Raw genomic sequence first — 24959 nt, forward strand, 5'->3', positions numbered from 1 at the left:
GAGAAGATGCAGAGATCCGCAGCTCAGAGTGGGCAATCTGTCAACGTTACAACTAGTAGCTGTAAACTCCACAAACCTTTCTACATGGAAATGTGACAGAAAGAGCATTGTTCAGATGAAGCAGTAAAGTTTCCAAATGTAAAGTAGGTTACAGAGCAAATGTGTGGAGGAGGCTAACCTCACCGTGAAAACACCATTCCCACAGTGACACATAGTGGTGGCAGCATTATGCTGTGGGGATGCTTTACTTTAACAGAAAGAGAAAAGCCCATAAACCTGGTTGAATTTCTAGCAGAGTAACAACCCAAAATATGCAACCAGAGCTGCAAGGTAATAATTTAGTTGGCAACATATCCATGTGTTAGAATGGCTTAGTCAAAGTTCAAAGTTCAAACCTAAATCCAGCTGAGAGTATGTTGACAACATATTGACAACAAATGTTTGCAAAACATTTTGAAACTGAGGAGTCATTTTCCTTTTCCTTTACGATTTTGCCCTACTGTTGGTCTGGGCACAAGAATGTAGAAAGGGTTGTGAATACTTTTAATGCAAACATATAATCGAGGTTTAACATTATTCCGTATGTTTTATTGAAAATAAAACCTTATTGTTCTTCCAGAGGAAAAAAATGTGTACGTTTTGATGCATGTACAACGTGATCGATAACAGTAGGGGTAACTGCTGTGATTGTTACAGCTCAAACTGCAAAAACTGTTACATTGCTTTATTTCTGATTTTATTAAGAGTCCTGTCAAAGGAAATGCAACATATAGAAACAAATATTTTGATGAGCAGAAGACCACTATGTGGGTTGGGTGGACGTCCTGACCTGCAGGAAATCTTAGCTTAAGTTTCTTATTCTGGAAAATAAAAACAAAAGCAGCCAGGTGGGAGAAAACAACACACAACACATTCAGCAGCATCCATTACAAGTTATATTGATACATTGCATAAATATGTACAAAAAATAATGCATATCAATTTTCCCTTCATTAAAAAACTACCAAGAGAACTGCTCCAAAGCACCAATAAAACTATGCTGTACATAAAATAATAAAATATGATTTCTCTTGTATGTGCCATTATGATTGAGCATGTTTAAAATCCATATTTAGACAAAGATACTGTACTTGGTAAACAGGTAAGTCAATAATGCAATGGAAATAAAAAAAAAATATGTACAAATATGTACAGCAAAAACATCAGCTATATTTACAATTTACCATCAAAGAAAAACAAAATTTTAAAGAGGTGGGATCTTTTTAAGTTTTTTTTTTCTCTCCTGGGTTTGCGTTGTCAATGGTAGCAACCTCTCACCCTTGAAACATGGCAGAGCCTGAATTATTTCAGCGATTGCGTTCTGATAACGTGGCTCGATTTTTGTCTCGTCAAAAGCTCCCAAGTGCCTCGAATGGTTTGGTTAAGCCGCCTCCTTTGCCGCTCAGATCACAGAGAAGATCCGGAATGCCTTCCCTCCAGGAGGGTTTTGAAGGCTGCAGGGGAAGAGCGGGACAAGAAGAGTAATCAGTCTTGGTGCTGTGTTTTTTTTCTCTCTTCAAACATTCACCTAGACATAATTGATAGGACCATTCAACCACAGTTGGTATGGTATGGTTGGTATGGTTGGTAAGTGTCTAAAATTATGATTACGAGGTCGGCAAAAAAAAAGTTACCTCACGGATGGATCGCCATTTATACAAAAAACATCCAGGGGAGAGTTCGTAACCACTGCTGACATTTGAATTATGTGAGCACTAGCTTGGCTTGGGCTTCTTAACTTTCCATCAACCATCATACAAACCAATTAGTTCATTTTCTTTCAAATGGGTATGAACACATCCCAAAAATGAGGGGTTTATTCTCATTACTAGTAAAGATAAGAAAAAATCTAATTATTTTGTAGCATAATCTGTTACATATATTTTTGAAAAATCCAATTATTTAATTTGAATACTTTTACTTAGTTGGTAATGTTCTTTTTCTTACTAAATCACCAATGGCACTCTAATTCTCACCTTGGCAACTGCTACATAATAAATGCAACTGCAGAATATTTATATTGTTATTTACATTTTTCAGTTAATCAGAGTAACTTCTAATGAGTAGTTAATTAAAACCTTAGGGTAGAAATGCCAGAGCCTTACTTATTTGAGTCGCTCATCAAAATATGCAACACAAGAGAGTCTGCTGTTGAAGTATTGGCAAAGTATTGATCTTTATTATTCAGAAATAGTTGCTCCCTATATTTGGTCATTTCTATAGTCTGAGCAAAAATTAAGATCTGTTAAATAAATCCAAAACTCACAGAGTGGCACGTTCAATTCCATAACACACTTCGAAGGCAATACACCTCCAGAAAAACTTTTTCGTTCCCACCATCACAAACCAAAACAATGTGCGAAGTTTGCTTAATGGAACTTGAACTGGGGTGATGACCAGCATGTTTAGGGGTCAGATAAAACTAAGTTGGTGCTTTTTGACAACAAACATTCCAGGTAGGTCTGGGAATGAACAAAGTGTGAAGCTGCAAAACAAAAAAAACTTGATGAGTTGATGAATGATTCACCTCAGATTCTACATTTTAAGCAGCTGCAATTTTCCCAACACTTTATTGCTGCTCTAACCGCATAACCGTCTGTTTCTGAGGACTGCGTGAGAAAAAAAAATATGACGCTCGAGCAAGATCTCCACAGCACTGAAAAACAATCCAGAGACAATTATTATCACTTTACCCTTGGTGAAGACTGAAAGAAATGCTTTAGATTTCATTTTTTCCATGAAAAAAAGGAAATCCATTATCCATTATTTTCCATTTTTGGGCGACATCAAGTCCCAAGACGGAGGAAATGCTTTGTTGTTAAACAGCATCTTGCAATGAGGGTTTTCTCATAAGTGGTGACAAATGTGTTTTAGCAAATGTGCTCAAAACTTAAAAAGCTTTGTCATTACAAATTTAAAATAGTGGCATTTTCAGGTTGTGGGATGATTACTTAAAGGATGTTGTCTTGCTCAGGTAATGCTGACTGTTTTCTCAAAACTAACAAAAAACAATTAAGGGAACTCTCACTCAGAGACACATGAAGATGCTACACTCATCTTCTCAACAATAATTGCCCAGCTTTTAATTATGTTCAATTCAAATCATGCTAATTGCCCTCCGAGGCACCCTGTATCAGAGTTTTAATAAAGTGTCTGTATCAATGGAAATATTAGGGCCTCAAAGAGGAAAGAGTGTTTGAATTTCTCTCCACCTGGGAACCGTTCATTCAATCCAATAACCGAGACCACGTCGACTGTAATTCCTTACATTGGGTTTTTGCCATCACTCTGGATGCTGCTACAGTAAAACTCCACTTGTTAAATTAGGTGTCTGTTTGAAGAGCAAATTCCAGTAAGTATGCAAATCCTGAAAATATAAATGTCACTCTTCTATTGGTTTTCAAAATATTTGGAATGATCATAATCCAAAGCAAGTAAAAATTATATGTTGTGAAATAATAAAGCATGCAGTTTAACGTCATGAGGACAAAATCTCCAAATGAAAATGCACATACCTACACACACACATATGCACGTTTGTCTACACACTACACATATAATGTGTAGTGTAATTCCTGCCATACCTCTCAGAGAAAATCCCATTTTGGTATGAGGAAACATAGTGATTCCGCTTGTCCACTGGCATCACGTCTATGTATCCACCCACCCCGTTCCTGATGACTCCGGCATGGACAGCTGCCCGACATGCGCTGGACTTCTACAATGACCAGTAAGAAGAAAAAGGACGGTGAACTAAAACTTTGTGGAAGGTCGGCTTTTGCACATCTTTAAAAAAAAACAGGAACTCACGTCGGAGTATATTTTGGTACCAATGACTCTGGACAGGCGAGGGTTCTCCTCTAAACAGTTCCTTGGGCAATATAATCTAAAAATAAAATCATTTCAGGATTTGAGAACAATACTGGAAACCAAAAGTTAAAAATGTTTTTGGTGGTCAAACAGTAAAAGTTCAAACCTGGGACAGTGTCTCGAAGGCTTTTCATATGGACACAGTTGTTCAACTGTGGTTTCACATGTAATGGCTTTAACTATATATATAAAAAAAAGCACACACAGAAAATGTCGAGAAATATTGATGCAGCAGCACACATTATAATGAGCAATATAATACACATATAGTGTGTCACACTCTCGGACTTACCTGCCACTCTGGAAACTGTGAAGGAGTTTGCACTGTGATATTTTCTGCCAAAGGAAAGGCATAGCACCCCATTAGATTTCCTCTTTTCCCTTCAGCTTCGATTGGATCGTAATGAGGTCACTACCGAGTATCTCAGGTGTGCTACATATATAAATGGCAATTTTGTTTCTAAAATCACCGCCTCACCCGAGAGACTGGACTCCGTTCTTGTTGGATTTGATGAAATAGTTCTTTCTGCCTTGTCTTGTCACGTCCAACCAGCCCCCGTCGTTATCTATGACACCGGCGTGCAGACCGGCTCTGCACACACTCGATTGCTGCACAAACCAGAGATATTTTTGTGTACGTTTTGCTGACACAGCAGTTAGACCTTACAAAAGTTTTCAAACAGTGGTAGAAAAAAATGTAGGAAGTTTGTGTTTGGCTAATTATTTCTTTCTTTCTGCAACAATTATTCTTGTTAATAAATATTACACGGTCTGTTTATTGTGCTGTTTTTTCTCAAACAGTGGCATCTTCTTAAAAAGTAGATAAAAGTTTTCTTCGATCTACTTTTTGACCTTTCTAAAAGTTGACTGACCAAGCTAAAATTGGTACCTAATGACAGAAAGACTAACTACATGTTTTTTGTTGTTGATTCAAATATTTGTTTTGGTCAACATGTGTCCCATCACTTCATACAGCAGACGACACTTAGGCATTATAAAGCCAGTAGAGCATAATCGAGCCATGATGAGCAGACTCAAGTGGAAAAAGGCCAGCAGGCTTATTTCATAGCAAAATTATACATTATCACAAGGTTTATGTTGGCAACAAAATACCTTCACGAAGACTTGATTGGTATTCAGGCAAAAATATTGCAAACTTTGATCTTAGCATGGTTTAGACTTTAAAATTGCATATCAACCTGTTTACCCACCATTTCATAGTACACTGTTCCAACCACTCTTCCTGCTGCATCCAGGCATCCAGCTGGACACTCGTACCTGTACGCCGACATGGAAAAAAGCCATAGTTTAAAAACACTGTTCGTTCCTCTTTATGCGTCACTGTTTGATCTCCGTTTTACCTATTACACGTCGTTCCTTTGCACTGATCTCGCAGCTTGGTGTCACAGGTGACGAGCTGAGCTGAAACGCAAACATTGTGACTTCTCAGAAAACGCTCCTGCACAAAACTGCATCCATAAGTCATCTGTCCTTAAATTGAGTATAACTAGACTTGAAAATCCCAGGCTGAGAGAAACCCAAGGGAAAGGGATTGGTGCATTGCTTCCAGAACAAAACACACACAACAAAAAAAAAACGCCACAACATATTTCAGGGTGGTCAGCAATAATAGAGGAAGTGTCTCATCTTACATCTCTTAGGGCCCTTGCACTGCAGGGAGGAAGCCGTTCAAAAACCACAGCGAGCCCCTTTCACTCCCGCTCAGCAAGCCAAAAACAAACACGTCCTCAGGGGATCACGCTAAAATAAAGACCCCCTCCTCCAAAGAGTGACTTGCAGTATTGGGCCGGGTTTATAGACTGTCAGAGTTGATCAAGTGGATAACAAGTAAAGGCTACAAAGCATCAAAGAAATCTTACATAAACTGTAAGTAAAGCAAGCATTGTTCAGTTATGATCTGTTTTTCTTTCTATAATCCAATTCCGCTGCTTCCACACACACACAAATCTGATTCTCTGGTTCTAACCCAGCTTCCAGACCTCTTTCTTTATAGTACATACCGTACTGCACTTCCCAGATCGGCTGGTCCCACCCCTTAAACCAAGTCCAAAAGCCCCCGAATTTAAGTTGAAACTTGATCCAGAACAAACAGTTAAATGGCAACTTACACATCTGCTGAATGTTGACCACTTCATTCTTCTGCAGGTCCTCTGTGGGGGGCTCGGCAGGGGCCGGGGCAGGGAGGCTGGGAGGTGCGGGCTTGGAGGCCCGAGACCAGGGTTTCGTTCCTCGAGGGCCCTCTGGCTCAATAAAGTTGCTCTCCTCTGTTTCCTCCAGCGGTGGGTTAGATCTGTCATCTTCAACTGGAGACACAGAAACAGGGGAACGATGGGTCTTTTCATTTCACTTTTGTCTGGGTTCTTTGCCTTTTTCCAGTGTGACTCTCAGTATACCTTTGTAGCAAAGATTATCCTTGCATCCTCCTCCGTAGCTTGGAGGACAAGAAGAGCATGCAGTCCCGTGTTTGTAGGGGGAATGTCCCCACCAATTCCCCCTGTTATAATCGACATTCAGTAAAACTGCTCAAACATTGTAAATGAAACATGTTTCTTATTTTTATTTAAATTTCCTAACATGACTTTATTCTGCTGTACTTACTTTGGTGAATAGTTGCAGACCAGATATACAGCTTTCTCCCAAATTTGTCCCCACACATTCATGTTGTAGCAGAGGTTGATGGCACAGCCAATCCGGCTGCTCGTGGCCCAGACCAGCTACAAAATGATGATACAGCTCACTACACAACGAAAAACAGCTGACACAAATAAGTAAAGTCAGGTAGTTTTTTTTTTACCTGTGTGTAATGGGTGCAAACAGGTCCGGAGCATTTGAACGGGCAGTAGGGATTACACTCTTGAGGATAAGGGAAGGAGTAATCTTTCACTTCATCGTACCAGGCCTGCACATGGGACGTAGGGGGCCGATACCTAATAACGGCAGTGAGTATTACAAGTCGCACAAAGCTAACAAAAACCAAAACTGTGATCTCTGTCTTGCAGTGAGTCCAAGGACAAGAAGCAAAAGAGTTCCATAAAGTACACATACTCAAAGTTGTAATGATTAATTAAATACACTTGCTAGCTTAGCAAGGAAAAACATTGCTCTGAGTAATACACCTCCACCATGTATAATTGTCAACCACTGATAAACACGCCAATTTAGGCACTACTGTTATGATGGCTCTAATTGGTTAGCGCGGCTACGTTACCAAGGCCACAAGCATGGAACCAGGAGCTGAAGGATAATTTGATTAAAATTAAGCATCTTGACGGTGAGTTGAACTGATGAGATGCAAAAACAAGATTTTCTTATGTGAGGCACTGACGTTTCTAGAGATTTTTTTTGAAAGGGGTGCGAGTAAGCAAATGGAAAAACAGAACCAAGTGAGAGTCTGTGCTGTGTAAATCTATTGGGCTGCGGCGTGGGGTCAGGTACTCATCCACAATGGGTAAACAATGTCAGCAGTTGTTTTGTATATGCCCCTGTGGCCTATTGGCTGGGACAGGGAAGACTTTCTCCCACAATAATAAGTCAGTATTTAGACTCGCACAGGGATCCTTTTGTGTCAGAAAATGAAATGATCATTTAAACTGGTCAAACCTAAAGCGAATAGTTCTTCTTTGACAGATTTTACACTAAAAACTTGTTAAAATAATAAAAAAAAAGACTCACTTAATTTTTGTGAACCCAGTAATTTGTGCTGTACATTGGACAAACAAGGAGCTACTCTGAAGTAAGACAGCATTATGTCATATACTGTCTATACTGTGAAAGAAGAAATGTCAATGTTTTCAGTGTAATCAGGAAAACCCATTATATTTGTAATGCCTCCTCTGGAGAAATGGCAAAGAAAGAAAAAAAACAGAAAAAGTTGCTAACTTGTTAAGAAGATTCTAACTTTTTATTGAATAAGATTATTTACCTTCCCCAATGCACACCCAGGTTCTGCCCGATCTGTGGGAGTAAGCCCGCAGGACCATGCTCCCACAGGCAGGTCTCTGCCCACTCCTCAGCAGTACGTTCCAGTTCCGTGTCCCACACCTGACCAGAGGGACAAGACAGACAATAACAAATAGCATAAGTTTGCAGAATATTTTTGGAATAAAAGCTGGAAAGTTGACAAAATGTTATCCAAAGCCAATTAGACAGAGAGCTGATGATAGAACATGAGGTTTATCAATGTCAAGTTAGAGAGCTGGTAATGAGCAAAGACATTTACAGCCATATGTGCTTTTTTTCTGTGGGCAGTGATGTGCTAAATCCATATGATGAAGTGCTAAGTAGCTTCATCATCTTCACGTTAGCTGTATCTTAAAACTGATGTCAATGTGGAGATTTATTCACTTTATTTCTGCTAACCAGCAATTTCACCCTCTACAGGCCTCCTCTGAATTGTTTCTAAATTAATTAAAAATAAAAAAAATAAAAAAAGAATTCTGGAGCATTTCTTTCGTTTTACTGCTTTGCGATTTACACACTGTGTCAAGTTCTGGGAATGCGAAGAGAACCCCCATGCAGCTACTCCATGTTCTAATAAAAAAAAAAAGAAAAATATTGCCAAATTTCTCTGAAGAACAGTATGTTCCTCTAATCAGAGTCAAAATCGGAATATACTTTAAGGGAAAATTGCTTATTTGTTGACAAGCTACTCTGTCCAAAATGCTAAATATTAGCAAATACAGATACATTTATAAAAAATATAAGTCTGAAATGATTTTTGTTCACATTCAGGGTGACTTGTGTTTGTAAAATCAACAAGAGTGTGTGCATGTGTATGTAATGTTAAAAAAAATAGTAAAAGGTGTCAAAAATGTGTTTTTAAGCCTGCTCTGAAATTAATAGCTGACACAGCTGACGTAAATACCAAGCCCGTAGAATGCAGAACCACCAAATGCTAACTGATGGCCTGTATCCCTGCAGGAAGCAGATCACAGCTGATGATGCCATTTAAAGTTGCCTATAAGGTCGAGCTGTTCCATGCTTTATAATGACTTGCTGAGTGTTGGTTAAAGCAATAAGGAGAATTTGTTCAACTCAAAACCGCACTGCCCTGACACGACCTCTATTTGCGGTGCGCTGACTGAAATGTCAGCATTATCATCTGCTTTGACATCTGTTTTGGCATTTTAAAGCCGCTGTCACGCCAATTTCTCAACTTGACACATTTTTCCCCGTATCTAAAAACACATTTTGTTTGTCTAAACATGAAGAAATTAGAAATATTTTGTGAAACATGAAGTGCTGCCTATGAATTTAACTACAGTATGACGTGCTCTCTAGTGCCTGTGTATTGAAATGAAGACAGATGAAAAGTGTGCTACTCCATCAAAACCGAGTAAACAATAAATAATAATAATAGAATAATTGTTGCTTCATTATTTTTCATTGATCACCAGATTGTCTTGGGGTAAATGCTCTGTGCTCCATGTTGTTTGCCTGTGAGTATTCCCTAGATATAGGGCAGAATTGTCAACCATTCAAAATGCATGAATCTTCTTCAGTGCAGACATTGCGTCTGCATAGTTTAGGATGAGATTACATAATCTTATCATTTAATCATTGCTATGAAATGTTTTGAGACCAGATTATTTTTAAAAATGGGTGAATACACATTAACAAACATTAGCACTTAAATACATGAAATTAAAGCTACGTGGCTAATGACCATCTCGACTCCCGCTGGCAAGTTGGTGTTAAAACTAACAAATTTGGTTTGAACTTTTGAGTTGCACAAATTTTCCCTCTGTGGCAGCAATGTGTGACATGTAGATGCAGAAATGTGATGTTGGAGCATTATTTACTCAAAGAGGGTCGTCTTCAGATGATGGTAGTTTGCATCATCTGAATAATAATGTTCACTCTCTAGTGAACATTATTCACTAGAGAGTGGGGTGTCAGGGAATAATGTTGAATGCTCATGATAAAAAAAAAAAAACACTTCTCTGCATGTCTCTGAATATATTCATGGCATTAGGTTGACAGATTGTCACAAATGTTCTGCTTTGTGGGGCTCAAATTGCTGTTGGCTTTGTCCAAACACTCTTAAAAAGCAGACCAGTTGATGCTTTCCCATTTCTTGCAGTTAAGAATCCAACGGCTTTCTAAAAATGAAATTGGTCTAAAGCGACTGTTTTCTGTTAGTTACTTGGCAAGGAGTAGTGCATGATCATCACGAGGGGAAAACTGCTAGAGGAAACCACTCAGATTTGCCATTCAAATTATTTTCACGTCTCCTTTTAGATGTTGCATCTGTACAGTGTACAGCCAGGCTGTCAAGATGCTGTTGTTTGCACAGTTACCCCAGGAGGAGGAACCTCGTAACCACAAACCCGATCCCGTCCGCTCTGACAGCAGAACCATAAAGAACCATATAAGCGCCCCCACCCTTGCGAACATTTGTCAGCGTAGCTCACATGGCATTGTTTGTTTCGTTTAACACTTCATTTGCGGTGTGGATTTCTTGTATTTTCTTTTTCACTTTGTGTTCGTCTGGCTGCCCTCACAAGAAACTTCCTTTGCAAGTATGAGTTTCCTGTGTATAATCAATGGACCGTACTGAGACAACTGAGAGGCGAAGGAAAGATATGGGAACTGGGAAAATAAAGCAAAGATACAAAGAAATGTTAGAGAGAATACAAAGATAGAAATGGTTGACTTTCTGTCATGAACCCTAAAAGAAAGAAGAAATTAAAACAGAACAAATAAAAAAATATATATTTTGTGAAGTAATTTACATGTGTGAATTTACATTCAAGTTTTTCAAGCACAACCTTCTAGCAAATTCCACTAAATGGTTTGAAAATGGCAAATTAAAAGATTATACAACCAGTCAAACTTTAAAACGTTTCACATGGAAATCAGATTTATGTTTGTCTTAGTAACATCCTATCTGATATGAGTTAATGCGATGCTTGCTTATCAGGAGTTAAGGAAATGACAACTCATCTCAGGAAAAAAAAAAGGTGCAAGGCTGTAAGAAGGATGCATTCTGAGTAGTTTTGCAGTATGGAAAAGGTTGATTAGAAACACAAAGAAAAGCTGCAATGCTTTAAACAGCTGTAGATCGTGTTCCTAATTTCTGCTTACTTCCTGAAACCCTGGCATTTTTACTCACATCCTAAAGTGTTCTATAAAGAAAGACAGAAATGAATGTATGCCAGCAATTATTTCAACTAAAATGTTTTTTTTTACAACAGGATTTTTCATAGCCAACAAATGCTACGTCAAAAGGATTATGAGCTGTACATGCTGTTCTGTATTTTTTGTAGCCTGTGTGTCTCTTCAAGGATCTGTGCCAGCGGGGTGTGCTGTGGTGGCGCACAACCCATGTATGGAGGCCTTAGTCCTCGACGCAGCTTTCGCAGGTCCGATTCCCGGCCTTGGCGACCTTTGCTGCATGTCTTCCCCCTTCTCTCGTTACCCACTTTCCTGTCAATTAACTATCAAATAAAGGCCACTAGAGCCAAAAAAATCTTTAACAAAAATAGGATCTGTGCCAGTGATGATCTCTGGGCACACTGACAATAAGAACTGTGGCCAGGGATTGAGAGTGAAAGCAAAAATTGGAAAATAAAAGTTTTGCAGTCACACAAGCTGTTACATAAACAGGATGCAGCAAGTCAAAGGGGACGAAGATCCAGACCTTCAGGTTTCAGTGGAGCCTCAGATGTGATGTGGTGCACAGTGGGTAATCTTTAAAATCAAAGTTTCCTGGTGTGGAGTCAGTGGATAAACTAGGAACACCTGTTCTGAATGCACTCTGGCACCCCCCTGTGGAGATCTTCTGAGTATAACTCATCAATCCAGATTTCTTGAACTACTGGAACTACTGGATCGCTTAGCTGACTTTTAGGGTGCAGAAATATTCCGTGCCACAGTTAATCAGCAGTTGCCAGATCACTTTAAAAGCCCTGGGCTTAGATATTGTCTGACTGCATTCCACATTGACTAAAAAAAAAGAAAAAATGAAAAAAAAAATCAATAGAGCTTTGTCATAATTCACTAACAGCACCACTACCACCACAGACCCGAGTGTGGTGCAGCCCTCAAGTTAAACATCAGGAAACGTGGGGCCCTTTCCCCCCATGCCCCCACCAAGATGCCGTCTGTTTGTCTTCCACTGCTTCAAACACTGACACCTTTCCTTTTATACCTGTGGGTCAACATCTGGGTGAGAGGCAGAATCGCTGTCCCCGTGTTGAAGCCATTGCAAAGCGCGAATGCTTATTCAGGGAATTTTTGGGGCCTCTGTGGTGCATAATGACAGAATGGGAACGGAGCCACGGGGATAAGGAAGAGGGAGAAGCAGGGAGAAAGAAAAAGAGAAAGGGAGGGAGGGAAAGTAGGAAAAACAGGCAGATGAAGGGGGAGATAAAGCAGCGGATCTAAACTGATGTTATCTTCAATGATTGCCTCAGAGGGTCACTGGGGTTGTGGTCTAATACAATGGAGGACAATAGGAGAGCTGATGGGCAAAGGTTTCTCTCTGTGTGCGCAGTTTTATGCATCTCTGCATGCATGAGTGTGTAACTGGAGCACAGCCAAGCACATCTACAAAGTCTTCCAGCAGAGTGAAGCTTTGAGCTTTCTGGAAAGTGACAGCAGTTGGGGGGAAAAGAAAAAAAAAAAGTCATTTTGAAATAAAGTAGAAATCAGTCACAAAAGGATACAAACTGTAAAACTGACCAGTACCTCAAATATTGACAACTGCAAATTCAAATATTATTTTGCATAGTCACAGAATATTGTCTTTTCTCTGTCCGCCTATCTCAAATACACATAGGGCGATTATCAATATTAAATTGTTTTTAGCATTTATTTCAAAATGAGACAGGTTACGTTTGGTAGATATGGGGAATGCCTAAACAACTGCCAGACTGACACTGAAAAGCAATGTCAATGTCTTATCCGTTTAAAAGTTCACTTAAATTATATGGCGTGACTCAAGACTCAAAATGCAAAGTTAAATGGTTAGGAACTGACTTGAGATTCGACAGACCTAAAGCCTGCACATACGGTGCAAAAACCAAGAAATGTGTTTGTTCTCCTTCAGCCACTTTCTTGTGTCCAAGCTGTAGCATGCTGACTGATGTCCTTTGACATTTTCTATTGATGCCATCTATTTTGAAAAGTACACCGGTCAACTCTGCAGCAATACGTCCACACATCATCCAACAGAGCTTCACATTTAGGACTGAATTCTCAAAACATTTTCCTCCCGATGTAACAATGATGATCATTTTTGACCAACCGCTTCACTTTTAGTTTCACCAGATCAAGGGACAGCCTCTTCTTTGCTGAGTGCTCTCTCAGCTTATTTTACTGTGAATAACGACACTCTCTCACCAGCTCCAGCCAACATCTAAATAGGAACTTTCTCCTTTGATCTGGGGTTCCCACTAATCAAACAATTGTTTCTCCTTTCCGTCTTGCCTCCTTTTCTTTTTTAATTCCCGCTACTTAATATTTACCTTTCATTCCCAGTTATCTTTCACTCTGTCTCACGCCTCATGTCCTCTTGTTGCATACCTCTACATGCTTAACCCGACTGTGCCCTCACCCCGTCCTTCTCCCACCAAACAAAAAAAACAAAAAAAACTGCCTACTGTAACTGAAGATGGTGAAAAGAACTACATTCTGCCTAACTCAGCAGTTTTTCACACCCGTGTGCCTCTGTACAGACGTACGAATGGTCCCCGAGCATAACCTCTCAATTACACAATTACACAGTCCGGCAAATGCCCTCAGCAGGAACTGTTTATTTTATTTTACTGGAGAATAATGCAAGCTTTTGTTCTGTTTCTCTTTAAGTGAGGAAGAAAAGGTGATAAAGCCTCATTACTGTCTTCACATTGTATTGATTTTGCTTTCTTTTTTTTTTTTCTTCCACCTGAGATGTGTTGTCGATGGCCGTGCACTGCGGAGGCCAAACTGTGCCCGCACGTGGTATGTGATCTGGAAAAAAAATCCAGATCTGCGCCCAAGGTGGGGTGTACGCCTGCGTGTTTAGCCAGGGTAGTTAGACAGCTGGTAAAACAAGGCCCTCTGTGCTGCACTCTTGATTCTAATTGCACTGTGAAAAGCGATCTGGCGCAGCACACTCAAGTGATGGCCAGAGGATAAAGTCAAACAAATCTCCAGGCATGAGTGTTTGGGGTTGAAAGGAGGGGCAGAAACGCAACAGAAATGTGATTATTGGCAAGTTGGTGAAATTCTTCTGTTTTTGCAAAGCAGCCCGCAAAGTCATGGGGGTAAAAAGTTATGGGTTCATGTGCAAAGGTGCTTTGGAGGCTGGCACTTTGCACGTTTAAGCAAAGTTAGACTGCATGGTGCCAAGAGGTCTGGAGACTGGTTTCAAGCTCACCAAATTACAAAGCTTTTCAACAGTCAAACGCATTTTCTGCTGATTCTGACCATGATGCTCCAAGTAACAAAACATTTACAAGATTATTTATATTTATGCATCAAAGAATAAATTCCACACCTTGTTTTTAGAATTACATGCATTCACGGAATACAAAAATAATACTTTTTTTTTTCCCACTGCTGGAAAAAAAAAAATATATATATATATATATATATATATATATATATATATATATAGTGATCAGCAGTCAATTACCAGTATCAAGGTACGCTGAGGTTTTAAAATGTTTTTAAATCTTTCTGGTTCACTGCAGCTGGCACATCCTATCACTAATGATCAGGCTAGTTAGCATGGGTACTAATGACAGCGCAGAAACTGTTCTCCTGTAACGGTTAGTTGTTTCTCTGCCACTAGCTCATTTAGCAGCAAGAACATGAGGCTGACTGATAGTGCCAAGACACTCCTCCTGAGTTTAGCTTTTGGTGCTAAAGTAGAGATAATGGTGATCTTGCATGTCGACTTAAAACAATTTCAATCACATATTTATACATTTTCATTTTGCGGCTTTTCAGAAATCTTCTTATTCCGTTAGAATCTAATATCCGCCCATGCCTGCTTCATGCACCTACCATGTGCTCCATGTTGGAGGCAGGGGGGTAGACCTGGCCTCGGAGCTTGTTGTGCAGGTCCAAGATGAGCTGAGCGTCACTGCTGGTGATGGCCCTCTTCCCCCTCTGCTTGGCTTGCCACCAGTCTCCGTCCTCGTCCAGATACTTGTCCAGCATCTGCTCCCATCCTGTGGAGTTTGGAAGCATCACCATGGACATGGAGGCTTGGACCAGCAGGAGCACGGACACACCTCTCAGACACCTCATCCTTGGAGGTAATGGTGATAAGGAAAGGCGGTGGGATTCTCAAAATCCACCGGGGGGGCCTGGATGGGGACAATAAGCACAAATCTTTCTTTACCTGCACAGGGGTGAGGGTGCAGATGCATTGGAAGAATTAGTGCTCTCCACAAGAGTTGCTGAATAACTTATGTCAATATTGAACTTGGTAGGGACAGTGCATTAGCTTGCAGACACACGATCTGGGGAAGTGCTGTGGAAAAAGCTAATGGGAGTTCAGCGAGGGTAAACTGGCAGACTGAGAATAACTGGAATACAGTAATTTAAACTGTCCTTGAAAAGTTTTACAACTGACTTTTAAATCCCAAACATCCTAAATGATCTTAAACGATTCGGAAGGAATGCTGGTTGCAAGAGGCACGCAGTAATTTTAACAAAGTCCAGCAAACTGAAGCTCGTATACTTCTAAAGCCACTATTAACTTAAGCCTTTTTAGTATGCAGAAAACATGACGATATAAAGAGCCAATAGAAGTGAACACGTATTGGAACAGAAAGTGATTGGAGTAAATTTATGGAGACAGTGGAGGTAATTTACCTTGAATGAACTGGAAAGGAGCCCAGTTGCTGAAATCTCGGGGAAGAATTTGGCAGCGAGGAAATCTTCAGCTGGAAGAAGAAAACAAAAAGTCCAAGTTGCACAGCTCAGGTGCAACTTGGACAGACGTTTTGCCCTTTTTTTTCTTCTTTTTTTCCACGAAATAGAAGTATGCAATAGGGTCTCCTCTCTCGTTTTCTGCAGCTTAAAAAAAAAAGCAATTAAAAACCGGCCTTGCTTCTTGCGGGTGTTGTGCGCCAAAGCCGGTAAAGAATCACTTGTCCACATTTTATCCTCGGTTTTGCTGTTCCACGAGAGCCGCCTCTGGCCCCGCCTCCTGTCAAGGCTCATGTGCGCTGATATCGTTGGTGCATGAAGTGGTTTATTGTAGGAGTATCTCTTCATTTTCTCTTCCCAGAAAGTCAAAACTGAACTTTTATGGCACAGGGAGACAGAACCAGTTCAGATCCCAGCAATAAAATACTGAAGTTGTGAGTTAAAGTCGTTTTTTTTCTTTTATGTTGCGCATTGACATCTTTGTGTGTGTGTGTGTGCGTGTGTGTGTGCGTGTGTGTGTGTGCGTGCGTGTGTGTGTGTGTGTGTGTGTGTGTGTGTGCGTGTGTGTGTGCGTGTGTGTGTGTGCGTGCGTGTGTGTAGGGGTGCGTGCGTATGTGTGTGTGTGTGATAGAGAAACTATCCCGTTTTTGAAGATTCCATTGGCTTAAGTCATGGTTCTCAAACTGTGGGGCGACTGCCGCTTGTAGTACTTGTCAGATGTTCAGTACTCAAAAGAAATGCGTGCTTAACAGTCATAAGTCATTTACTAAATAAATTCAACACACTTAATAGCAGTCAAAAAGATGACTTCTGAACTTGGATTTGGCATAATTGCAAAAACAAACAAACAAACAAAAAACTTAAACGTATAGATGTTTTCATTTGTGTATTTGTTTAAGATAACTTTTTTGTTGATTTATTACTGGATTTTGCAATATGACATATAATGGACATCAGCTAAGTTTTATATTACGAGGCAAAAAGGTGAGAGATTGTGAGGTCAGAGTTGATGAGAACTTTCTTGAAAGTCCATTGGACTTTTCTATTAATTTGTTTCAACTGAGAACTTGACACTAAAAACCACAAACATTCCTATCCAGTGTAACAACTGTAGTTTCATTACTATTATTATACTACTGGTGGTAGATCTTGGAAAACCAAGTATTTTCAGAGTAGAAACGTTTTAAAGGAGTTTACCCTGGAAACCACTGGTCCAAAGTGTTCTGGGAAGTATTAAAATTCAATCCAAGTCTTTCTGTCACCTGATTCTGTCGTCACTGTTTCCCCGCTCTTTGCTGTAAAGCGGTCCCAACTCCGTTATGGAAACAAGCAGGTTGTTTCGTCACTTTTACTGGTTGCTATGGTAGCCTACACGTAGAAACAGGTGAGGTATCTCCCTCCTCCCATAAGGGGAAAAACCCAGCATACTGTTGTCGTATCACCTAGACTACGTCATAAGTCAAACATGTTTTGGTCAATTTTCATGTTGTTTACATAATTCCTCATCAGCTCATACGCACGACTTATCCCACAGGTCAGCCAAGGGTCTATTTTACAATATGTGGCACAAAAGTCCTGAGTTATGTCAAAGTTTTCATGGTAGCCAATCGTTGCTCTGTCCAGTGGCTGACAATAGTCTCTTCTACTTTTGTTAGCTTTATACATTTCAGTGTCAATAGATAGACCCATCACTTTGTCTGGGTAGAAGTATGTTAGCTTTTAGCACGGCTAGCGTGTCCAGCCAAAATAAGAAACACTCCTTTTGCAGCTGTTCAAAACACAAATCACAGCAGTTTGTGTGTTTACCAGCAGTTATAAACATTCTGTCTTTGTTTCTAAGGGATGAAGATTAGTACAAAAATGCAGTGGTGTATTTTGCTGCTAGTTTGCTCTAAGGGGAGAGATTGAGACTTGGAAGCAGACACATTAGCTTTGCCTCTGTTCCCTTGATAAATAAATACGAGAGACAAGTTTTGGCAAATATTGAGCCATAAATGCTGCTGGATATTAAGTCTTATTTGAGCATGAATAAACACAGGGATGAGACTGGATAATAGACAAAGTGATTTAATCAAAATAAAAATGATGAATTCACAAGACAAAATTGGAGGTTAAAAATCCCTGATAAGGCACATGGATAATACATGGATAATACTAGTTGAAAATAGGCCTGGTGACGGTTAGGAAAGAGGAAATGACTCTCGGAACATAACAGGAAGAACTGAGGCAACAGAGATTTGTTTGCTGGGAAGATGATCCCTAAAAAAAAGAAGGACTGATTAACTGAATGGTAAATTAGTGTAGATGAACCTGAGAAACGATGAGATAAATTACTGAAGACAAACACCTCAATAAAGGAGAGCAACACATAAACAGGGTTTACAACCTGTAGTCAAGAAATACTAGACCAGAACTGACAGAACAACACAGGAAAAGGTTTTCAGTGGAAAATAGGAAATGCACACGAGAAAACAGTTTATCAAGATAAAGCAGGAGTTACAACTGCACATTATAAAGCAATAAAGAAATACAAAACCAAAGAAAAACCAAACTCAGATGCAAACATGCTGCATGCATGTTTTCAGCTACTATCACTGAAAACATGCATGCAGTAGGATGAAGACGATCAGTTTTTACATCAGAAAATTGCTAGAAAGTAACTCAAGTCCAAATGGGCTTCAGCTTCAGCGATAGTTTTAAACCTTTGCTTAGTGTAATATTTTGCAAGTTTTAAAACTAACATTTTAAAAGAAATGGAAATAAAATTTATCAAACGCGTCCAACTTTAAACTTAATTAAATCCTGAATCTGCTGCTGAATTTTTTGTATGAAGACAACAAAACTAAAGATAATTTGCTGTCTTCCAGTCATTGATCTGTGTAACCTACTTTTCTAGTTCAAGTAACACAAGAACTCTTACTCTTGGAGACCCACCGCATGCAGAATGTCCATAAAGCCAGTGTTTACACCGTCTGCTCTTTGGGTCAGTAGCACGGGCCTGGGCCATGGCCCCGGCACCGTTCCTTTCTCTGCGGTAAGGCCTGGCAGGACCCCCAACACGACTCCTCCTCTTTCAACACAGCTGAAACAGCAACACTCTACCTTTGCTCACACGTCCCATGAGGAAAGCAACACTCATTCAACTGCAGTGGAATTAATGCTGCAACTGCGATTAGACAAAGTGTCTGTGACAATGTGAAACCGCAAGATGAAAAAGAGGCTACAGAAGTGAATGTTTCTGCGCAGCTCTTCAAAAACGTACACACTGACTCGATATAAAAAACAACAACATACAATTATCTCAAGCACTGCTAAACGATGTGGAAATCTCTGAATGTAAAGAAAAATATGTTTTCCATCAACTGAAATACATAAACACTGACTGTGAGACAGGAATGTTTCAATTCCAAGTAAAAAGAAAAAAAGAAATGTAAAAAGCAACTTGAGGAAAAATTGACCAAGTGCTGAGGGATTTACATAATTTACAGAGTGGTGATTTAAGTCAAGCACTCTGTAACACCAAACTCCCTGCTGATTTGAATCACAATGCCAGGAAATAAACAAACAACAAATTTATTTACTTAGTAGTCTGGTTTGCGTTACTTATAGTGTTATAAACTCATACACAGTCATTTCTCGTTTCTATTCCCAAGAGTTCCCCTCATTCTGCTTTTCTTCCTGTACCTCACCAACCCAGTCTCGGCTAAGCACCGAGCCCGGGACGCTCCATTCTTCACTTCCTGTATTCAGTGTGATGTCTTGCGACATCCGCCACGGAAATCGGCAGAATGTTAGAAACGGTGCCAGGCCACTGCATCCACAGCCCTTCTTTTGGACCGAGCCGCAAACCACACAAACACTCAACATCACATTTTCTTTTTGTTGGCCAATGTTATTCAGCTCATTACTCCCTAATGGTTCTGGTAGAGCTGGATCGGGGTCAGATTGTTGGAACAGCGTCAGGGTGAAGACGGGAGTAAAGAGCACCCAGTTCATCTGGCAGATGTTCAAAACCTCGCTGCTTGTGTGACTCTATCAGCTGTGCTCAGCAGAAGGCTGCCTGAGACAGCCTGCTAAGAGCTGGGCATCTCAGAGCACAAGCTACTCATCTGCACCCCCTCGTGGTGTGAAAAAGCCAGTGCATCTGCTAGAAAAGGTGGTGAACCTGCGGTGTCTTGGTAGGCAGAGATGTTAATCAGTGTTTCTGTTCAATGTTTCCAAACAGCAGATGTTTAACAGCACTTTTACATTATGTGTTATTGTACTTTGTAATTAGAGTTTTATTTTCATAAAATGCTGGTGACATCCAGGCTGCACACAGCAGATTTCCAAAAGTTTGCAAGCCTTTTTTTCCCCCTATTATTAAACTGAGAAACAAGCAAGTCTGTTGGGGAGGAAAATAGCAAACAAAGAAACTGCAATAACAGGTGTACAATACTCTGATGAAGCACTTTTCGGTTATTTATTTTTAGCATTCAGTTATCTTAAGCATATGCCATCAGGTTTTAGTCAATCTGATTAAATAAAAGGATTTGGGTAACTGTATATCCTTTAACAAAAAAAAAAAAAATTGCACACAGGTTGCAAAGGATAAAAATGATCTTATTGAGAATAGTAACTGCAGTGACATAATTAAACTAGATGTTTCGCCATGGTGGCTGAAAAGACGAGATGGAAATGGACCAGGGAGTCTGCCAAGAGTCTGGTTGGCAGCAGCACCGAAGGAGCTGCTGGAATTTCTGGTTAGTGCTGGTTTTGTTCTAGATGTGAATGTGAGAATAGTCTCCTTTATCCCCCACATATCTCAGCTCAGGAGTTGTTTCTTCCAAGGAAAAGATCCGGGCCCGCATCTATATAACGCAGTTTGATTAACCCGAACTTGAACTTCTGGGCCTCAAAAAAAATAAAAATAAAAGTATGTTTGGCACAAAAAGCCCCACAGAACGTCACCGAAATGGAACCGTACTTCCAGTAAAATATGTCAACCGATTCATTTTATTTAGATGGAACCACATTTTTGCTAAGCTGAATGAAATCATAATACCTAACCAGTTTTCACTCAAAAATCTTAAGATGACAGCTAGATAGCTGGAGCTAAAGAGACATTTTATTTTTGAGTTTGACTGTGAATCTTGTCAAAGGTCAAACCTGAAGAAAGCTGTGGGTGGTGAAATGTCGCTCAAGTGTTGCTCGATAGTTTTCTAGGTATTTTAGTTGCCTTTTAGAGCTTTGTGAATTGAATGCTTTTTTCACTAGTTTGCTGTTAATTATTGTAGCTATTCAAAAATAATGTTACATAATTACATACAAAGTCACCTAATGCTGACTTAAGAGCAATTGAAAAGAAACCAGGAAAAAACCGGATCCTATAAATTCACAGTAAAGACTGGCTTCATCTTCTTGGTTTCCACCAACTGGCTTATCTTATGGCACACGGCATTTAAATTGAAGTTGTGAGGGCTTTTTTTTGACTTACCTAACAATGGTGTCGATAACTTTAATGGTTTCCACATTGCACTGCTCTAACCTTAAACTTTCAAGGAAAGTTCTCAAAAAACATCTGGATTTTTATAGGAACAAAAAGGGACAAACAGTTCCCCCGACCAGCAGGTGTCAGTGTCCTTTCACAATAAAACACTGCTGAAAACCAGCAGGTCAGACGATGGAAATAAGCTGGAGTTCCAGATCAATATTAGCTCATTGTGATGAATTAAACTGCTGCCACCTTCCCACAGCTTTTTACCAAGTAAGGCAGAACCCATCGGAGATTTGGGACCTGGGAAGAATCGTGTATTCCCACAATGCGAGAAATCATAAAACTTCAGCAATAGATTTTATTTTACATTCCAGTTTGCTTTTAGGAAAACTGAAATGCATGTTGACAGTGTTGCAACTTGTTGATAAAACGACGAAAGGCAAATAAATCTCGTCGTGACACCTTTGACGTCACTTGATATATTCTGGGTGGAATGGAACCGTGTTGTGTTTCTTCGTATTTAATCTGCTAAGCTGGATGCTGAAAATCTCTCCGCAAAATAAACCAAAACTGACTGAACTGCACAATGACCAACACAAAACGTTGCATATGTGAAAGTAGAAGGAAACAATTCAGGGGGTGTGGATTTCTTTTTTTTTTTTAATTATGAAATATGCGGCTTTGTGTCGTATTTAGCCATTTTCACCCTAAATGAGATCTCTTCAGGAGTCATATAATTGGTAAATAGAGTTCACCAATTATTTGACTGTGCCACTTACTCACAGCAGAAATTCAGCTGTTGTGTGAAGCTCTGACATTTGTCAGACATCAGCTAACAAACAGCATCTTCAAAAACAAACAAATTAAAAAAACACAAGAAATGTCAAAGATAAAGCCGTGGACCTCAAAGCAGCCTCGGGTTATAAGCAATATTCCAAAACTTTGAACATCTCACGTAGCATTGTTTAATTCATCATCTAAGCACGTGTAGATAATGGCAAAACTGTGACCGAGACACAGACTTCCACCTAAACTACGATTACAGACCCACATTGATCCTCCAGTGAGGATTCTGGAGCTGCTGCCGAGATCCGCGGCTCAGGTGGGAGAATGACGGAAAACAGCCCAGTCATGCACTCCACAATCTGGCCTTTATGGAAGAATGGACATGACAAAGCTAGTGTTGTAAGAAAACCACAAGAAGTTTATAGTTTGCCACGTATGGGACAATAAACGATGTCAATGCTCTTTTTAGATGAGGCCAAAGTTAACATTGCTGGCCTACATACACGGTGCTTTTGTCACGATCTAAAAATACTTTTTTGTCACATTAATGGCTTTGAGCCATTTATGAGTTCTTTGTCTTTTTTTCATTATTTTACCCACCCTTCTTGCGCTTATCATCTTTCTTCCTCATCTTCTGCTTTAACAGTCTTCACATCTCATCTCTGGTGATTCTCCCTCTGTAAATGAGTTCCTGCTCCCGCACAGCTGTTACTCATTTAGTTTATTGGACTCACCAGCTCTTTGTTCCTCTAATTAACCCTTCCAGTATATTTATGCTCCCGCTTTCTTTGATTCCTTGTGAGACGTTTGTTTCTGTCATGTTTCCGTGCTCTTTGTCTTATGGTTTAGATTTCTTTCCTGCCACTCTTATTTATGTATGTTTTGGGAGTATTTATCAAATCCCGGATTTTCTCATGACTCTGCCCGCCGCCTTGTGCTTGCAATCGGGTCCAGCAACCTACAACATGGCAGATACGCGTAGAAGTAGAAGGAAAGATGATAGTGGCAGGATCATGCAGTGGGGGATCTTTTTGACTTCAGCATAAACAGTGACGCTGATTAGCATTCATGTGAAAGTGGGGGAAGGCAAATACAGAGCCATAACAGAAGAAGACTTTTTCTTTTTTACGTTTGCTAGTGATTGATGACAGAAACTTACTCTCTGACAGGTCAATGAGTCTAAATGTTTTGGAAAAAGCTACAGTAGGCTGGTTCAAATCAAATCATGCTAAGAAGTCTGATGAAGAATCTTTGCAAAGAAAACTGATGCTCAGAGATCCAAGCTGACAAAGAAGAACAAGGACACAGACTTCATATACTGTAAGTCCCGAAGGACAAGACATAGGAGCACTGAAATCAGTGAGCAGGTTCAAAGTCTCTCTGAGCTTGGCATGAAACTGAGTTGAGAGCAAAAAGGACGAAGCCCATCTGATTAAGCACCAGTTTCCCAGCACTGTGCTTCTGGGAGGACATTGATTTTGGCCGGGATCTCGCAGCTGCAGGATGTCGCTTTGCCGAAGTCCCTCCAAGGAGGCCCCTCATGGGCTCGACCGCGAGAAACGCTGCAAGAGGGCAACAACTGAACGTGGGCCAAATGTGCTTTAGTTTGGGTTCTTATAAACCACAGGGGTCAAATGTAGTTTTATTTCAGCATAAGTCATATTTTAGGTTTATTCTTGTCCTCTGAGGCTCTCTCTAATGTGTTAGGCTCACAACGAGGTCACATATGAGGTCGATTCAACACAGCTGAATTATCAAAGAGGCAGATCAGCTGTGGAAACAAAGGGTAGATGCCCAGGGCGGCATTTGGAGGGTCGCACAAGCACCAATTAAAAAAAAAAAGTTTTTAAAAATCTTTGTCCACTGTTACGCCCTGATAGAGTTCATGTTGCATTTTTTTTCCATATAAGAAGTTGGCACAAAACACATCAAACACCGGAGCCCATTCTGTCAGCTAAATACAGGAGAAATCCTGCCTGTTTTGATCAGTCTGCATTTCAGCTTCTACCCTCAGAAGGAAGGGTCACAACTTGGCATGATCAACATAAAATCATTAACTAATCCTGGTAAAATGGTGTGATGAGATTTTTTTTTTCTGTCAACTTAGTTTGGCACAGTTTAAACAACTCAGCCAGTTGAGCATTGAGTCTGATTATGTCCATCTCTTTGTTATCCCGATATGTTTATATTCTCTATCTTTGATGTCTTTCATATTCTACAGGTATGATCTAGAGGAAGCAGTTATCTAAAACAAACTTCCATTATTTACGTTCTGATAGTTTCTGGGTCATGTGCAACAAGAGTTTTTTTTATTTTTTTTATTTTTTTATCACACTAAAGTTCTGAATATTTTGCTGGTTTTCACTAGTCAAACTTTAAAGTCTCTATCTTCACTGCACTGATGTTGTAGACAAAACAATCCACTCTCTTTCTAGATCCTAGGAATTCCCGTATTGATGATAACAGAAATGTCAGCCTCGTCAAAATGGTGTGCGTCATTCCCAATCTATGACAAGGTTTCGTTACACAAGTTGAAAATGAAATTACTGACGATACAAGAGCGTTCTTAAAATTCGAAACATTTGACTAAAATAGTCAGAGAATAACTTCCCCTCCTCACTTATTATCCCGTCTTTCTTTTGGTTTTTATTAATCACTACTTGCTAGAAGCTATACTTCTCTGTCCTCTCAGCACAACTGGAATGTAATAACCCCTTGCAGACTTGGAAATGAACCACCCTAAAATCACCCACTGCTGTCTGTCAGTCTGCCATGACCCATGTGAAGTCTCGGTCTTCTTTTCAAATAAACATTTCATCACGTTCTTACTTCAGGGGAAACTGGTTCAACAAAAACAGGTCAGTGAGTCAGATGAGCTATCAGGGAAAGAAGTTTACCT

The 24959-nt window shown here is 39.9% G+C and overlaps 1 protein-coding gene across 2 annotated transcripts; it reads right to left on the reverse strand.

Moving 5' to 3' along the window:
- Positions 1-526: 526 nt before the first annotated feature.
- LOC103460964 (cysteine-rich secretory protein LCCL domain-containing 1-like) lies at positions 527-23023 on the reverse strand. 2 transcript variants are annotated; one of them, XM_081601574.1, is made up of 16 exons: positions 22661-23023; positions 15742-15812; positions 14926-15230; positions 7853-7971; positions 6725-6857; positions 6529-6644; positions 6324-6424; positions 6039-6233; positions 5271-5331; positions 5121-5187; positions 4388-4518; positions 4202-4245; positions 4016-4088; positions 3850-3925; positions 3624-3757; positions 527-1493 (listed from the first exon to the last, which is right to left on the reverse strand). In XM_081601574.1, the coding sequence occupies exons 3-16, from the start codon at positions 15169-15171 to the stop codon at positions 1442-1444; spliced, it is 1548 nt and encodes a 515-aa protein (XP_081457700.1). In that variant the 5' UTR covers positions 15172-15230; positions 15742-15812; positions 22661-23023; the 3' UTR covers positions 527-1441. The 2 variants fall into 2 exon arrangements, with proteins under 2 accessions (XP_081457700.1, XP_081457699.1); XM_081601573.1 differs by lacking the exon at positions 22661-23023 and having other exon boundaries at positions 15742-16588.
- Positions 23024-24959: the final 1936 nt, after the last annotated feature.

This window comes from Poecilia reticulata, chromosome 20 (assembly GCF_904066995.2).
Source record: "Poecilia reticulata chromosome 20, P_reticulata-male-v2, whole genome shotgun sequence".
NCBI classification, from domain to species: domain Eukaryota; kingdom Metazoa; phylum Chordata; class Actinopteri; order Cyprinodontiformes; family Poeciliidae; genus Poecilia; species Poecilia reticulata.

Excerpts from the sequence above, each read along its gene's own strand:
- LOC103460964 (XM_081601574.1), bottom strand. The coding sequence starts at position 15,171 with ATGAGGTGTCTGAGAGGTGTGTCCGTGCTCCTGCTGGTCCAAGCCTCC. Across the intron at positions 5,332-6,038 it reads GGTCAACATTCAGCAGATGT|CTCAGCTCGTCACCTGTGAC; the intron begins GTAAGTTGCCAT and ends TTTGCGTTTCAG. Across the intron at positions 5,188-5,270 it reads AAAGGAACGACGTGTAATAG|GTACGAGTGTCCAGCTGGAT; the intron begins GTAAAACGGAGA and ends GTCGGCGTACAG.